Source organism: Eurytemora carolleeae, unplaced genomic scaffold, assembly GCF_000591075.1.
Source record: "Eurytemora carolleeae unplaced genomic scaffold, Eaff_2.0 scaffold92, whole genome shotgun sequence".
In the NCBI taxonomy this organism is placed as follows: Eukaryota; Metazoa; Arthropoda; class Copepoda; order Calanoida; family Temoridae; genus Eurytemora; species Eurytemora carolleeae.
In genome coordinates this window covers 18493-34987 of record NW_019396280.1, presented here as the reverse complement: position 1 = coordinate 34987, position 16495 = coordinate 18493, and the positions used below count along the sequence as shown (strand labels likewise).

The window sequence follows — 16495 nt, the reverse complement described above, 5'->3', positions numbered from 1 at the left end:
TTCTCCATTCTTCAAACAAATTATATATTTTAGAAGTGGATGAAATTTGATATATATTAACTATATATTGACAAAGATTAATTAATTAGTGGATTAATCAATGATCCTCTTTTTTTCTATATTTTCCGATACAAATGATTTAAAGAGAAACCCCATCCTCTACAGGAGTTACCCTCAAGTCTCGAGGTTCTCTAAGATCAGGACTGATCAGTGTTGAGTGTAGGTGTAGAGAGGATATTAGAGTAGGTGGTTTCTTGAGAAGTTTACCTATTAAAGGTGGTTGAGCTGGTTTCACAACCTTCCCAGTATTTGATCCGGATTTGAGTTTAACAATAAAAACTATTAATTTCGGAATTCGTCTTTTACAGATTATTACCTTGTTTATAAATCCCAATTCCAGCATAAATGCATGAAGCACAACGGAGAGATATTCGTCGGTGTTCTGAATATCCGACGAATTCAGCAATTCTTCCTTCCACTCAGGATCTTCGGTCTCCATTGCTAAATTATTTATTTGAAACAGATCAAAAAACCGCCTCTAATTTTTCAATAAAATTTAACTAGTAACTTTTCGAAGCACTTTCATTCAAGTTTGATATTTAATTCCTGTTCAGCCGATCTGCAAGTCACCGGCGGCGCACGAATCATGATAATGCTCCGTAGTTTATTTGACTGTAGTTACAAAAATAAAAGACGACGTCGTATCGAGGGCGAAACCAATCGATAAACCAAATGAGTATCATATCAATTGGACTAAGGATCGATTGGACTAACATTCGTTTTGACTAATATTCACTTGGACTAACGTTCGAAAGGACTTTAGTCCTTTTTAAAAAATATTTGTTCAATTGAACTATTTTTTTTAATTCATTATAAACAACCTCCCAGTTTTAAGTGTATCTGCAGTCATCATGACAGCTTTGGTGAACATGTTAAAAATGTCTTCTTTCATAATTTGTACCAAAGAAAATTTAATAGTAAATACTATATGGTAGTCATATTATATACGAAAATTCATTTCAAAGTGAACTGCAAAATGCGAAAATGACTGTTAAGACTATAGTTTATGGTAGAAGAAGCTTCAAAACTGCTGAACTGTCATGTTTCGTGGAACATCCTATACTGTACACACACAAAAAATAATAAATGATATAATGCAATCTTGAATTTTTGAGGGCTAGGTTAGCTGTTAGCGGCTAGGACCTGGACTCCCTGGACAGACATAAACTCGTTAATCCCTATATATTGTATTAATTAACAGTGGTCATGAATTGTTCAGTAATGATGCCAATGTGTTAATTGTAATTTATTCATTTTTAATTAGTTCATTTCAAAATTATTCTATTTTATTTCGTTTAAATGTCCTGTTCAAATAGCCTAAAAACCGGGTTGTGAAAAGCTGACTTTAAAATTAAATAGTGCTGTTGTGTACGTTATATATAGTGTAGTGCAACGAAAGCAAAAATTTGCGCTTTCTTTCGCAAGAATTGCGCAACAGTTTTGCGTATGTAAACCCTATTAACAAACAAATTTTCAACTCTAGTAGACGAATTAAATTAATTAAAACCCCTTGACCGATTTACCTAAAATTTAATTGGGGTACTTGCAGTAAAACCACGTAAATTCTTAGTTGGTTGGATTTAAAATTCTATATTGAGTAAGTTTGACTTTTAATGAGAAAGCTTAGTTTCAAACCAAAGCTGGGTTCCCGAGCTAGTAATATAAAGTCCTTGAATTAATGATGCAGTGGACTACAAAGAGAACAAATTGATATTGAAGAAAATATAGGCAACTAAAGGGCCAGGGGGGGGGGGCAATTAGGCGTATACAGAAATAATTGTAGGGAGGGCGAAATTTGTGCGAAGCGCCAAAAAATTTGCCCCCCCCCCTAGGAGCTCCTAAGGGGGGGGGGCAAAATTTGAACTGTAAATTCAACACATTTGGCTTCTTGGATATCAGGCCTAAGTATAAGATACATACTTTAAAGGTACATATACAGTCCAATTACCTTACATGTCCTATCTAGCTAACTAGCAGAAGAAAAACATTGTTTCTAAAAAATCGACTTTATTATGCTGTTATGTTAGTGATAATTTGTATTTAAACTAAAGATAGTAAAAGATATTTTTGAAAATGAAAAACCTGACTTAATCTTAAATTCTATGAGATGAAAAAAGGACAAAGGTCCAGAAGATAATTATGACTTGTAAAAGTTTTTTGTTTTAATTCGATTTTTAAATTCCACGGGCAACGCCTAGCACTTCAGCCAGTTTTTAATAAAAAGAAAGATTACAAAACAGCGGTGCAATGAATTATGTAAATTAACCCCCCCCCACCCAAAAAAAAAAAAATTATCGTTTACTACCTCCAAACTCAAGCCAAGCCAAACATTAGGATGAATGTGCATTCTAAATAGATTTTTCATTCGGACTTTCTTCAGTCTTGAGTTTAAGATTTGAAAAGTGGGAAAGCTCCGAGTTCTAGGGGGGCACTGATACGCCCTTGGGGGGGGGGAAGTTAACGGGGGGACAAAAAAATGTCGGTTACCCTTTAAGTCTGTTTCCAATCCATAGAATAAATAGAGAATAAATAAAATAACAATATAATACATTGAATTTATATTGACTAGACATAGTGATACATAAATGTTATTTTACAGTGTTTATGTACACACAGCAGTACACTAGTACACTTGGAGTTAGTACAACAATACTAGCAAACTTGAGGAATGTGTAATGCTCCAATTCAACATTCTTTTTCAACCAACAATAAAACTGAATATTGAATATTGAATATTGAATATTGAATAATTTTTAATTCAATGATTTCCGCTGCTTTAAACAAAATAATCATAATTTTTATAATAAAATCTAAAAACATTTATAACTCTAGAAAAAAAAAACTAAAAAATCCTTTTCCTCGGCAAACTAAATGATCTTTCAGAAGTTTAGTGAGAAATCGAAAAACCGGAACAAAAAAAGGTAAAATAAAATGATTATGTTCGAATTATCGGCAGATGTTTTAAACTTGCCAATTTGCGCTAATATTTTTGTGGATTTCTCAATATTTTTCTTCCAATTATTGATAAAATATTTCAAAAATCTGGGAATGCACTAAAATAAAGAATACCTTTTCACTTTATTAAATAACTCCCCCCTCCCGAAACATTACACACTCATCTTGAAAACAATTTTGAAAAGAAAAACACAGTTTAGGGGGAAACCTCGGGGGTGAATGTTTTATGTTTACAATCACAAAAATGGCACTATCTACATGTAACACTAAAAAATATATATAAAAATATGATTTACCATAGATGAGAATGGTGAAAAAATTGCTTAGATTAAAAAATACAGTGGGCATAAAAATTGCACAATTTTCATGACGATTTTTATATTTAAAAATACTAATACTTTCTTATAGGAAAAAGATTAAAGCAGTTCAAAATTTCTTGGGTTGCCCTCTTTAAAAAAAAATAGTTTTTTTATATTGAGGTAAAAATAGTAAAAGATGATTGTGTTTTATGATATGGGAGAATAGAAAGTCCGTATAATTTACTTCAAATTTTAGATTTTTTGTGACGACTTTAATTCGGCAGGTAAGGTTTTAATACGAAACACAAAAAGAATTAGGGGGGGAGGAGTGTAAAAATGCTTTGTTTTTTAACATAATATAACGACAGAGAATAACGCAATGAATGAGATAGAACTCAAACCAAGTTTAAATATCCAATACGCTTTAATTTCAATTTTTGCATAAATTTTCACACTTAATAATTTCATTGAATGGTGACAAATGCTTTGTTAGTGTTTTGATTTGTTACTTTATAGATTAAAGGGCCTGTACGCGTGGTTTCAGGCAAAGATTGCAAATCCCGATTCACAATGGTACCCTTAAACCTTTGTTTGATCAAGTATGAATTGGATATCAATGTTTATAATTTTAAAAGTGATTTTTTAAATTGTGTTTTCTCTACAAAAGTGAATTGGGCATTTCTAGTGCAAGTAAACATACAAAAAGGAATTATCAGAATTGAACACTTTTAAACTAAAAAAGATCTTCCACATTATTAATCAGATAAAGGTTTCAAGGGTATCGTTGTGAATTGGGTATTGTTATCTTTGCATGGAGGGTCATTTGAAATAATGCTTACAGTCCTTTTAAACTAGTATAAATGACTTGCGATAAACTCGAGTTGAATATAGAACTGGCAAAATGCCTGACGCAAAAACTCAAATCAAAGTTTAAAATAAAAATGAAAAAAAAATTTTAATTCGCTATGTTAATGAAACTTGTTGTAGAAATGTAGAAATGTTTGACCGCACACACTAATCTCAGATTTAGCATTGATCGACATTGATCAGACTCATTTTGTCTCTAAAAGGAACAATCAACCTAATTTCACGTAAAACTTAACTTAAAGCGTTACATGTCCGATTCACAAGGGTACCCTTTAGCCATTTATCAGATTTTCTGTCAAAAAGATAAAGTTGTTTTCCTGAGTTTCTCTGCTAGATGAATTCACTCCACAAGTCACTTTTACAGGAAACCACATTAGAAATAGTCAATTTTCAGAGAGAAAACAGAACATGAATCATGTTTGCTCGGACATAAGATTGGATGGTATCCTTGTGAATCGTGCTTGGAAATTTTTAATTAAATTAAATTTGGTCGAGGTCGACAGTCCCTTTAATTAACAAAGAGAGCATAACATGTGCTGTACAGTGTACACGGGAGCAAATGGTGGGAACCAGGGGCATACACAGGAATTTGTCCAGGGGGGGGGCTAAAATGTTTTTTTTTCTGTCCAGGCGGGGGACTCGGCGTTCGTTTGAGCCTGAAAACCACTTATAAACGATGGATTTCATTTTTCCAGGATGGGTAGGGGGTTAAGCCCCCATAGCCCCCCCCCCCCACAACTGTGTACGTCTCTGCTGGTAAATCCAGTTTGCAAAAATATGTACAAATAAGCAAAGAGAGTTAGTTACTTTTTACTTTATCGGTTGGGATTTACAATATTTCAGTGATATCTTGATTTCCGAGAGGTTTTATTTATTAATAGAGAAAATTATATATTTTAAGACAAACAGTAAATCCGGAACTTGCTAGTTAATGTTTCCTTTTTTTCTTCGAAGTATAAAGGCAAGGTTTCTTTTCCGGAGCTACTTAATGTACACACCTTTTCTATTCCACAAGTCATTTATTTTCAATGATTTTTGAAGAATTGACCACTGTACTGACTGGTGACTTCTGGATACATTCATGAAAACAATTCCAGGAAATCAGAAACAAAAATAAATCTAACAATCCTGTGCTTCAGGATAACCTGGTCTTTTTTGTCCATGAGAACAGGCTTAAACTGGTTTAAGACTATCTCTTGTCAATGAGAACAGGTTTGAACTGGTTTACGACTATCTCTTGTCCGTGAGAACAGGTTTAAACTGGTTTCCGACTATCTCTTGTCAATGAGAACAGGTTTGAACTGGGAATTAAGTTTGGGCTGGTCAAACCGAACCTCGCCGTGAGGGCCCAGGTACAACTGTAAACCCTGGGAACCTAAACATAAACAATTTAAAGTATAATTATGAAGCTCTACATTGTGAAGAAAAAGGGCCCACACAGATGCGGAGCAGGAAGACGACAGTTAGACAGTAACTTAACATCATCTTATTACGTGAAATAGTTTTGTGTGCACTGCACAATTATTGTGTTTGGTTGGCTTATTTAGAATCTTAACTTAATTTTAAAAGTTTTTTTCCAATTTCACAGTTCTATGGGTCCCCATGTATCAAGGAAAATGCTCGTAAATAAAGATTCATCCCTAGTGATTTATATTTTCGTCTAAAAAAAGGGTCGCCAGAGTTAATCTGTTGCTTTCCTGAATCGATCTCTGATTGGTCAAATCCTCGAGAAAAAAATTGATTAATGAACAAGAAGAGAATGAGAAAAACTAGTTTCCTCCAATTTTCCAGCAAAGGTAAAAAATCCTTTAACATTTTGTTCTTGTAACAAAACTTGAATCCGAATCTTGGCAGATCAAGATCCAAAGATGAAAACTAATAAATACCTTCAGTTGCTGTTGAAGAATCTAAATGTAAATCTTCCATTAATTCATTAATTACATCCTGGGGATCCACTCGCCCGGAATCGATTCTCTAAAAAATTATAAATTTTGTCTGAAAAGGGACTTTTCACCGGTTTGAAAATACCTCAAAGTTTGGAATTATGAACACAACTACGCCTGTTTTACCCTCAAAATAATCGATTCTTTCTGGCAAAACAGTTTCATTTCCTCTACCTTTAATTTCCTTAAAACATGTAATAAAATACCCAAAGTTTTTTTTAATCCAAAACGTTTACCATTCTGCATCCAAAATTAAATTAAAATCATCGTTGCACTTTTTTTTTCGATCTCTGATGATCAACGTCCAACACATTTTACTTTTTCTTTTTTTATCTTAATTTCATAAGTTTTTATCGTATTTTTTTTTTTTTAACTTTTTGATGACATTAATTTTTCAAATGTTTCAATTTTTCAAATGTTTCAATTTTTCAATCATTTAATTTTTCAATTTTTCAATTTTTCACTTTTTCACTTTTTTAATTTTTCAGTTTTAAAATTTTTCAATATTTTACCTTTTTCCTTTTCTCCTTCTCCATGGAACCACAGAAACCTGTATCGGCAGAACCAGCACTCAGGTTCCTTTAACATTTATATTTATTTATAAATACTTCACTTGTTTGTCTGTTTGTTGGTTTGTAAATAATCAAAACGGCTAAACTAATCGGACCCAAATTTATTCTGGTTTATGGACAATAAAATAAAAATAAAAATTGAAAAAAAATGTCTACGTTTATTGTTTTTGAAACTGCACCATTATAACAGAAAAAGCCGTGAAATTATAATTAGCTTTAAGATAAGAAGCCTCTTGACCCGATACTGGGAAAGTAAGTAAATTAAGATTTACAAAGAAAAATGGCAACTTGAGGAGCAACGGTTAACAACTGAAATGTTTGCTAGGAAAGGAGCACGAAGCGTCCTGAAAGCAAAATATCTATTTAAATCTTGTTATTCTGGGATTTTAATAACGTTAAAAAAAGTTGTCCGAGTGGGTTAAATTTTTTCAATTCACAATGATACCCCAAACCCCCCCCCCNTCTGTTATTTACACAGAATAAAATTGTGGTTAGGAATTTTTGGTTTTTAATCCTGTTTCAGAAACATTAAAACTAATTATTATCTTATCATGACTTAGAAGTGAAAACTTTAGAATTGCGAATATCGAGATCAATGCTTGATCTCCACTTTTTGTTAATCTTAAGATTTTAATCCTTCTAGTTTATATCTAAAAATAAACCTGAACTAGCTAGGGTTTCCAAATTCTAGATAAACCACTTCCGCGAATTTTAGATACATCTCTTTTTGATATTATTTGCAACAAAAAATTGTAACGCGTATTTTGACATTTTCGTAAATTTCGAGTTTCGAAGACTAACCCACCTGGCATGACTGCTGTCAGCTGAGCTTTGTCTTGAATGTGCACCAGGTACTGTTGCAGAACACTGGGATGAATAGCCAACAGAACCGGTCTGACTTGGCTAGAATATAGATAAATACTTAAAATATATTTGACTATCCAATTTTTTTTTAATTGGCATAATTTTATAATTTGATTGTTAGGGTAAATTCTGATTCTGGTTGTGGACCAGAAAACCCCCCCCCCCCCACACACACACACGCAACAATTCATTAATTGCAATAAGTAGATAATAAATTGAAAATTAAAAGGGAATGAAAGCTTAATTTTTTAAAGTAACCTTCCATTGAAAGAAATACATACCCGATTCACAACAGTACTCTAGTAACCTTTATCTGATCAAAAATGTGGATGATATTGTCGTTTTTCTAGGTTAAAACACATTGAATCCTAAAAAATTCAGGCCAGATCTGAACCACAAGATCCCATGTAGACCAGGGCAAGTGGAAGAGCTCAACCCTGTTTTCATTATATTTCAACCTACAGTTCATTGTACTTTGTCTGAAGGTTGATTGTTAATAATAATAATAACAATGAAAATCAAAAGTTTTCTAAAGTATAAACATTAATTTCTAGATCAGACATAGCTTTTACGGGTACCGTTGTGAATCGGACATTGCCATCTTTGCGTGTAGGGTCACTTGGAATTACGCTTACAGTCCCTTTAGTTTGATGATCTGTGCACCTGAGAGGTTGATGATGAATTGCGGGTATGAGTAGTATCTTGGGCAAGATCAGATAGCGTCAACATTGTTCTAGAAAAAGAAAAATCAATAATATTATAATGTTGTTATTTTTTTCTATCGCTCAGTATTTTAATAGAAATCTGTTAGAACTCAGCATCAGCAGCTGAATTCTATATCCATTGCGTAGACTTTTTAATTGATTACTTCAAAAATATTTATTTATTTTAAAAATACAAATTTTTTACGATATTTTTTAGATTTCGAGTTTTTAAAACTTAAATAATTTTTTTAATGTATTTTCGTAATTTTTTAGTTTAAGTTGTAGTCATCGATATAAACTTTGTCTGTTTGTGTCCAATAAACGTCAAAACGGCTGAACCGATCAGGCCCAATTATATTGTGGCAACTCACATGATCCAAGGGCAGGTTTATGGAAAGACAGAATTTAAAAGAATTTAGATTTTTCAAATCGATGAATTATTTAAATTTTATTTGTTGTTGTTTGATCATTTAAGAAGAGAAAATGCCACAGATAAAGCAAGAATTAAAAGTTAAAATTGAAAGAGTATTAACCTTGTATTAACTGAGAGAGCTAAAGCTGCATCCTCTTCTCCAGGCAGTAGAATAGGTTGCTGTCTAGTCAGGGGCCTAGATAGATAGATAGATAGATAGATAGATAGATAGATAGATAGATAGATAGATAGATAGATTAGATAGATAGATAGATAAGATAGATAGATAGATAGATAGATAGATAGAAAGATAGACGACATAGAATTGGAGTATGGGGGCTAAATCATGTTTTTTCATGAATTGTTAAATTGAAAGCTTGGTTTAACACTGAAAAAACGGTAAATTGTCAATGAAAAAGGGTTTTTAACGTCAGGGGCCTCCAAATTATATCATGATAGATGGGGTACCAAGGGGCGGATACATGGATTTATCCCAGTTTTGTTAGAGTAATTGGTTTAATGGTTACCTTTGAAAGACGAGATCTCCCTCTTTTAAAGTGATATTTAATGTTATTTGAAGCATAGAGTTGTCTAGTCTGTGGTGCTGATCATAGGCCTAAGTTGAGAAAACAAATATTAAAAAAGTAAAAATGATATTTTGCATAACACAAGTACTGATAAAAGAAACAAAGTAATAATACTGAAAATTTGTCTTGTTCTGTGTTGTACAACTTATGTACAGTAGTCGGTCAGCATATTTATCCATACAGTGCCGTTAATTAAAATGGTGATATTATACAATTACAACTGATAATTCATTGGTATTTACACTGTTGGTATGTCAGCCTCTGTATTATATCACCATTTCAGTAAACTTTTTTGTATGGATATGCGTCAAAATGCATTTTTTTCTTCTCTACAAGAGATTAGAATGCGGATATCTAAAAGAGAGTCACAGAAAACAAATTTATGTAGAAGATATAACAGTAGGAGAAAAAAATTTGTTAAAAAATCTGAATGTAAAAATAAATTGTTTAAAAAACATTTTTGTATAGATATATATGCTGACCACGGTATTCACCCCTGCAGTCACGTACACTCGTACAAAAAATGTTGCATTACCCCTGGCAATCTGACACATTGTATCCAAAACTTCGTTTATTTTTCATAAAAATAATGTTTTTCCCAAATTAGCGTATATAACCCTACATGCATACATAATATTGAGGGGGCAGGGGGAGGAGGTTAATTTGTCAAGAAAATATCTACCCCTGTGTCTACCTGCAGGGGTGTAATATCTTGTTAAAAATCATTCCCCCTCCCACCCCCCTCTTATGAACATATTTTCTTTCCAAAAGTTAGGTATGTTCAGGCCCAGGGTTTTATTCGCTGAATTGGGAAAATATAAGATTTTGGGAAAATTTTTGGGAAAATCAATAAATTGAAATTGAAAAAAACTTGAATCTTGATTTTGAAATCTTCAAAAATCATCCCCCCCTCCCTCGGGTGGGGTGGGAGGGTTATTTCTTAAAAATATCTACCCCTGTGTGTACCTGTAGTATATATCTCTGTGTGCTGGGCCCTGCTCCAGCATATTCAGCTAGGTCTACATCCACAAATCCAATTTTTCTATAGTTTTTCCCCCCCTTCTCCTCCTTTCTTATTCCAACCCGACATCTACAGCTCTCCAACACTCCTAGAATGACAAAAAAAGGTATTATTAAAAAATCTTGTACAAAAACAAACTTTCATACAAAGCCTGATTTGTTCTTACAGAATTTATAAGTCAACTTTTCAAATCTTAGATCATCAAGATTTATTGAAATTATACAAGTGTAATTTTTGGGTGTTATTCAAAATTTGAGGGGGAAAAATGTCTATAAATTTTTTTTATTTTCATTTTTTTATCCTTTCAAACTGAAACTCAGACCCCCTAAGATTTTTCATATTAAGCACCTGTGTTGGAATTGGCATTCATTTTACAGGGGAACTGAAACTTTTCATCATATTTGACTGTGTGGTTTGATACCTCCATCCTTAGAAGTAACGCTGTCAAAACATTGAATAAATAGCTGGGCATTCTTGTATTGTGCATATCGATATCAATAGGTGATAACGAACTTTTCTTAATCTGCAGATTAATTAAATCTTTATTCGACATCCTGCATGGTAATCGTACCCAGTCGGGGGTTGTAGGAAGCTTTGATCAGGGTAAGAATAACTAAAGTGAAGATAATGTATTGGAAAAGTATAGTTTTTTATGGATACCTTTGATCCTCAAATTTAAAGTGCTTACAATAGATATCGAGATCAAACGATTGGGATTATGAGTATCCAACAGAAAAGATCCCAACTATAGCTAGTGGTTTTAATCGTTTTAGTTTTTTTGCCGTTTTTTGCATATTTTTCTCTCAGGGTCAATGTTCGGCAGAAGGTAGGAAAGACAAATGTTCTCAAAAAAAGATTAAAAACGAAATGCAACAACTGATCTTAACAAAACTTATCATCAAATAACCAAAAACATTTTATGAGTTTTGTTTTGACATCATTTTTCCTTTTAGAAAGTGCAGTAAAGCTTCCTCCATCTAACTGCCGGACCTAAAAGTTGAAAAAAATTAGGATTTATTCAATTTTATTTATTATCAATCAGTTCCCCGGTCTGTTAATCAAAATCTCAAAATCTGCATAGTAAAAATGTTTGCAGGGTTTCGGCAGATATAAAAAAGTAAGTAGTAAGTCGGAAAATCGATAAATATGCCTTTTTTAAACTGGGACAAAAAAGTTACCAGATCCTTATCACTTCTCTGGGGATATGATCTTAGTGGTGTAATCTATCCCCCCCCCTCAATGGTTGCTATTTTTTTTTCTCTAAAATTCTCTCTTTTTTTGTGGAATTTTTGCAATTCTATTACGAAACAGATTAAAGCGCAATGTCGCAAAAAGGAAAATTTCCCCATTTCGCTTGAAACCCTAATTAGAACCAAGAAGAGAATGGTTTGGTATAATACTAGACTTTTAGATTAACATTTTCAGCTTTAAACTGTTGCACTCTTGAAGTTGTCAATATTATTTACTAAAAAAAATTTCGCGGATTTTCATTTATTGGACAAAGACAGGCAGACATAAAAACAAAGAGAAAAGCCAAACTTATATTTAGATTAGAACTAGATTATTTGTAATCAGTAAGAAAGATTTTAAAATTAATTATCAATTACCTTTGCAAACAGAATAGCTTTTCCAAAAGAAACTTCTGTTAGATCGTTCAAAATTAGTTCAGCCTAAAAACTTAACACTAAAAATAAAATTTTCGTGGCCACCTTTCATTTTTGGTGGTTTCGGTACGGTAAATATTTAAAATAGTGTTTTCTATATATATTCTAGATTTACATTAAAATTAGACTATGAAAATTAAGTTATCTAACTTCCCTTTAACAATAAAAAGGAAAATTTTACTTGTCAATTTAATTAGAATTTTGTTTAACTAGTCCATCAGGGGTGTATTTTTTCTTGAAAATAATCTCCCCCTTTTTTTGAAAATCATATTTTCCTTAGACGTTAGATATATGTTTGCGGAGCGGCAAAAAATGTTTAGTCTTTTATTTGCTGAATTGGTGGAAAATAATTGATTTATAAGGGAAAATTAATAAATTTTTGGGTAAAAGCATCAAAAAGTATTAAAAAGTATTAAAAAACTTGCTGCATAATGTCCAAATTTCAAAATCATATACCATTGAGCACAAATAAAAAAATTTTGAAAATAAAAAAACTTTTAAAATTCAAAATAAAATTTTACCTGAAACTTGTATCTTTTCTTTTTAATGATGAAAGCCATACTCTCCTGACAAACATTTGAAAATAAGCATCTTTAAAAAAATTCCAAAGATAGTCATAAACATTCAATATTAGACTCATGTTTCTTGCGTTACAATTTTCTTTCTAAGAATGTTCTTTTTTAATTTAAATTATGCTTTACCTTAACGATGGTCAGAGGGGAGAGAAGGGGTCCTAAAATGAAAATAAATTTATTATTTGTTCTTTTTTAATTTTTAACATTACCTAACATGTAAAACAATTATAAACGCCCTTTTTCAATATTTAAATCAATTCTAAATTTGTGACTAAATAACTTTTAACACTTATTATTTTAAACTTTATTTTAAAACATGATTTAATATTAGTGTTAAGTAATGATTTTTCTAAAATAAAGAAAAGAAAAGTTTAGTTTTTTAATTAAGAGTGAATTTTGAGTTGATTCCGTATCCTCGTCAATATCAATAACATGTTCGAATAATTTCAAATTATCCTTCTTTTAAAAACGACAGTTTGCGATCACAAGGGTACCCATTAAACCTTTATCTGATCAATAATGTGGAAGATATCATCGTGTTTCTAGCTTGAGAAGTGTTTTATTCTACTAACATCATCCATTGTTTTGGCAGCAATAAATCTGCAATCACTCTTTAAAAGGAGGCACAATTTAAAATAATCAATTTTCAGATAGACAATCAAAGATATCTTATTTATTATTGATCAAAATAGGCTTTAAAGGGGACCGTTGCACGGTCGCTAATCCGACAAGCCACTCTAAAATTGGAGTGAAACTAGAAATTACATCTACACTCCCTTTAATTAGTAACTAGGCGGTTCTGTATACATAAAATCTTCACCTTTTCCTTCAATGTTTATCAAACTGCTTTGTCGTCTTAACATATCCATTTCTTAAAACTGTCTAACTAATGTGTATTGAACTCAACTGAGTGGAATAATTACTTCAATAGATGGAAGATAGATAGATAGATAGATAGATAGATAGATAGATAAAAAGAAGATAATAGAACAGGAAATCCCAACCAAGTTTAAGTATTTCAGTGTTTTAAATAAAATATATTTTTACAGATATAAAGAAGGAGAGGCGGGGGGAAATTAATCGAACTTATGTCTTAATTTTATAAAAAGAAAATATGCAAAACTGTAGTAAGACGTATTACAATCTACCTGTAAACTCCATAATATGCGTATTAACAAATAAGTGCGTGTATGTGGTTAAATGTGTAAAAATATTCAAGGAAGAGGGTTTCCCAAGCGTTTATCAAGTCCCAGAATAAATTGGATTAATGAGAAAAAACTTCTCACAGAGGCGTACTCAGGGTGGGGGTTATGGTGCTCAGCCCCCCTCCCCCCGGATCAGTAGAATCTATGGTTTCCAAGGGGGTTCTAAGCCCCCTCCCCCATGGAAAAAAATTAAGCCCCTCCCTTGGACAAATTTCTGAGTACGCCCCTCAATTAAATCTCAACTTTTTGTTCCATTCGTACTTAATCCTTTTTAGATGTATGATTCAATACAATTTGATGATAAGAATGAGTATAATAAGTACAAAAAGACTTGATCTCTAACTTTTAGGTTTCAAATCAGAAGCAAGACAAATTTCAAGTTATACTTCTAGTTTATTAATGAGCTCTATCGACCACATTACACTTTCATAGAGACTACAGTAAACTTCTATGGAGACTACAGTACACTTCTATGGAGACTACAGTACACTTCTATGGAGACTACTGTACACTTCTATAGAGACTACAGTACACTTCTATGGAGACTACAATACACTTCTATAGAGACTACAGTTCACTTCCATAACACTTCTATAGTGACTACAGTACACTTCTATAGGGACTACAGTACACTTCTATAGAAACTACAGTACACTTCCATAGAGACTTTAGCACACTTCTATAGAGACTACAGTACACTTCTATAGAGACTATGTAATAAATGCCCTACTCCATAAACTGCTCTTGAATCCGTAACTATCCAGGTACAATTCAGTTTCACTTAGCTATCAATCTTATACCCGTCTAGATGGACACAAGCACATAATCGGTCAACGCCAAACTAATGGGCGCGATCAGCTATCAATGTCCCTCCATAGACATAAGCACACAACTATCTTTGCCTCAACTGGGACACGATCTTGAGCCAGAAATGCCTCAACTAGGACATGATCTCGTAATTACTATCAATGCCTCAACTGGGACACAATCTTGAGCTATCAATGTCTCAACTAGGACAAGATCTCATATACTATCAATGCCTCATCTGGGACACAATCTTCAACCCATTCGTTTATAACAAGGACACAATTACTCTCTCGCAGTAATCAAAGTGAAGTCTCTGTATCAACTAATTTATTTTAGATAGCTATGATACAAGTTAACGTAATTTACAAGTTTTACGTCGATATATATATTATTTGAAAGACAATTCCTTGTCCGAGCTCTGCAGCAAAGACAGACCAGGGGGTCGAGCACCGCCGCCAGGACATTTATATGTATATTTTATAATGATGGGAGCAGGGGCGCACAAGGGGGGGGAGTGGCACTGGGTACACGACCCCCCCTGGGGGGCACGCATAGGGAGGCCTCATTTATGAAATGATTTCATATGATGTGGACAATGAAAACTTTGACATTAAAAGACAAGTTTTTTCATTCTTTTTAATATTATTTACACAAAAAATCAGATAGTAACGGCCTAAAAAAATAATGGCGCTCCGCGCACATTTATTCTTCTTCTGTGAAAAAAAAATATTTTGGTGGTCTGAAAAAAAAACAAATTGGACAATAAAAGGCCAGTTTTTCATCCTTTAAATTCTTTTTACCCAAAAATTCAGCAATTAAAACCCAACATTTTATTCTGTAGGAAAAAATAATTTTTGATGAACTGGAGGAGGGTAAAAACTGGACATCAAAAGGCTTGTTTTTACCCTTTTTGATTCTTCAGCAAATAAAACTTGTGTTGCCGCTCTGAGCAAACGTATATAATTTCTAGGGGAAAAAATGTTTTTGAAAGGGGGAAGGATTTCACAAAAATTCGGCACCCCGTGATAAATAATCAACAAATATATGTTCTAAACCAAGCAAATCCTAAGTATGAAAGATGTAAGGTTCCTTAATAAAGATAAAAAATCAATCAATATTTATTTCAAAAATGGGTTATTAGGGGGGGGGGCACAACCTCTCAAAGGTGGTGCAAAAAGTGCCCTCCGGCCCTAAGCTACAGCTCGATAGTACGCCCTGGAAGGTAAATCCAAAACGTCTTCTCTAAGAACTTACAAACTTTGATGACAGACATTTAAGATTACTAGGATCTTAGAAGATACTACAGGGTGTCCCACATCAAATAAGACCGCATCAATGGGTCTAAATTACGATTTGGGGGAAAAATCAGAAAATTTAAGAAGAATTAATCATTTAGAAAAATTTAATAAGGCTAATAGAATTTTTTTTGCAGTAAATGCTAGATTTTTCGAGTATTATGTGCGTATTTTGGCGTTAAAGACTGGAGATAATCTAATATGATATGGGACACTCTGTATAGAAGAGGTAGCTTCTGGAGTGAAAGACAGCTCCATTAAAGACAGACTTTTATGAAAATTTATACTTATGTTTTGGTTTACTAAATAACTACAACCGTACACATTAAAATGCAATTATGCAGTTTTAAATAAAAATATTTTAGCCTGAACTATGTATCGTTGTGAATTGGGTNACAATTAGGAAATGTTTTGATCATTACTTTAAGTATAAAAATTAATTCATAAAATATCTCTTGTAATTTTTATTTCAATCAAAATTAATACACTTACCTATTAACTTACAATGTAATTTAATGTTTCATGTAATTCTCCACATTTTAATATCACATTTTCCACTTTAATCCCATTAATATCTCAGATTTTTATATATATTCTTTAAATTGTTTATTTGATCTTATGACAAATTGTCTGTACTTTAATTTGTTGTGTGTATACTGGGAATT

The 16495-nt window shown here is 32.5% G+C and overlaps 2 protein-coding genes across 4 annotated transcripts in view; both read right to left on the bottom strand.

The window, feature by feature from the left end:
• LOC111700036 (26S proteasome regulatory subunit 4) overlaps nt 1-7258 on the bottom strand; it is a 25974-nt gene extending 18716 nt beyond the window's left edge. Inside the window, exons 1-2 of the mRNA XM_023470848.1 lie at nt 7253-7258; nt 5180-5184 (exon numbers count right to left, since the gene is read on the bottom strand). The gene's annotated coding sequence lies outside the window, so the exon portion shown is untranslated. The remainder of the gene's footprint in view (nt 1-5179; nt 5185-7252) is intronic.
• Nucleotides 4989-16495, bottom strand: LOC111700038 (protein FAM102B-like). 3 transcript variants are annotated; one of them, XM_023470852.1, is made up of 14 exons: nt 16323-16495; nt 12650-12681; nt 12470-12514; nt 11892-11954; nt 11231-11274; nt 10633-10712; nt 10230-10372; nt 9204-9292; nt 8798-8872; nt 8224-8293; nt 7502-7599; nt 6637-6703; nt 6068-6155; nt 4989-5556 (listed from the first exon to the last, which is right to left on the bottom strand). In XM_023470852.1, exons 3-14 carry the CDS (start codon nt 12506-12508, stop codon nt 5453-5455), a joined length of 960 nt encoding a protein of 319 aa, XP_023326620.1. In that variant the 5' UTR covers nt 12509-12514; nt 12650-12681; nt 16323-16495; the 3' UTR covers nt 4989-5452. The 3 variants fall into 3 exon arrangements, with proteins under 3 accessions (XP_023326620.1, XP_023326621.1, XP_023326619.1); XM_023470853.1 differs by having other exon boundaries at nt 16335-16495; XM_023470851.1 differs by lacking the exon at nt 16323-16495 and adding an exon at nt 13344-14849.

What these genes read in the sequence shown, in the direction of transcription:
- LOC111700038 (XM_023470851.1), bottom strand. Translation starts at nt 13,392, where the DNA reads ATGGATATGTTAAGACGACAAAGCAGTTTGATAAACATTGAAGGAAAA. An exon ending in ATTCATCATCAACCTCTCAG is followed by an intron (nt 7,600 to 8,223) that starts GTGCACAGATCA and finishes TCTATATTCTAG; the next exon opens with CCAAGTCAGACCGGTTCTGT. An exon ending in TTCTTCAACAGCAACTGAAG is followed by an intron (nt 5,557 to 6,067) that starts GTATTTATTAGT and finishes GTTTATGTTTAG; the next exon opens with GTTCCCAGGGTTTACAGTTG.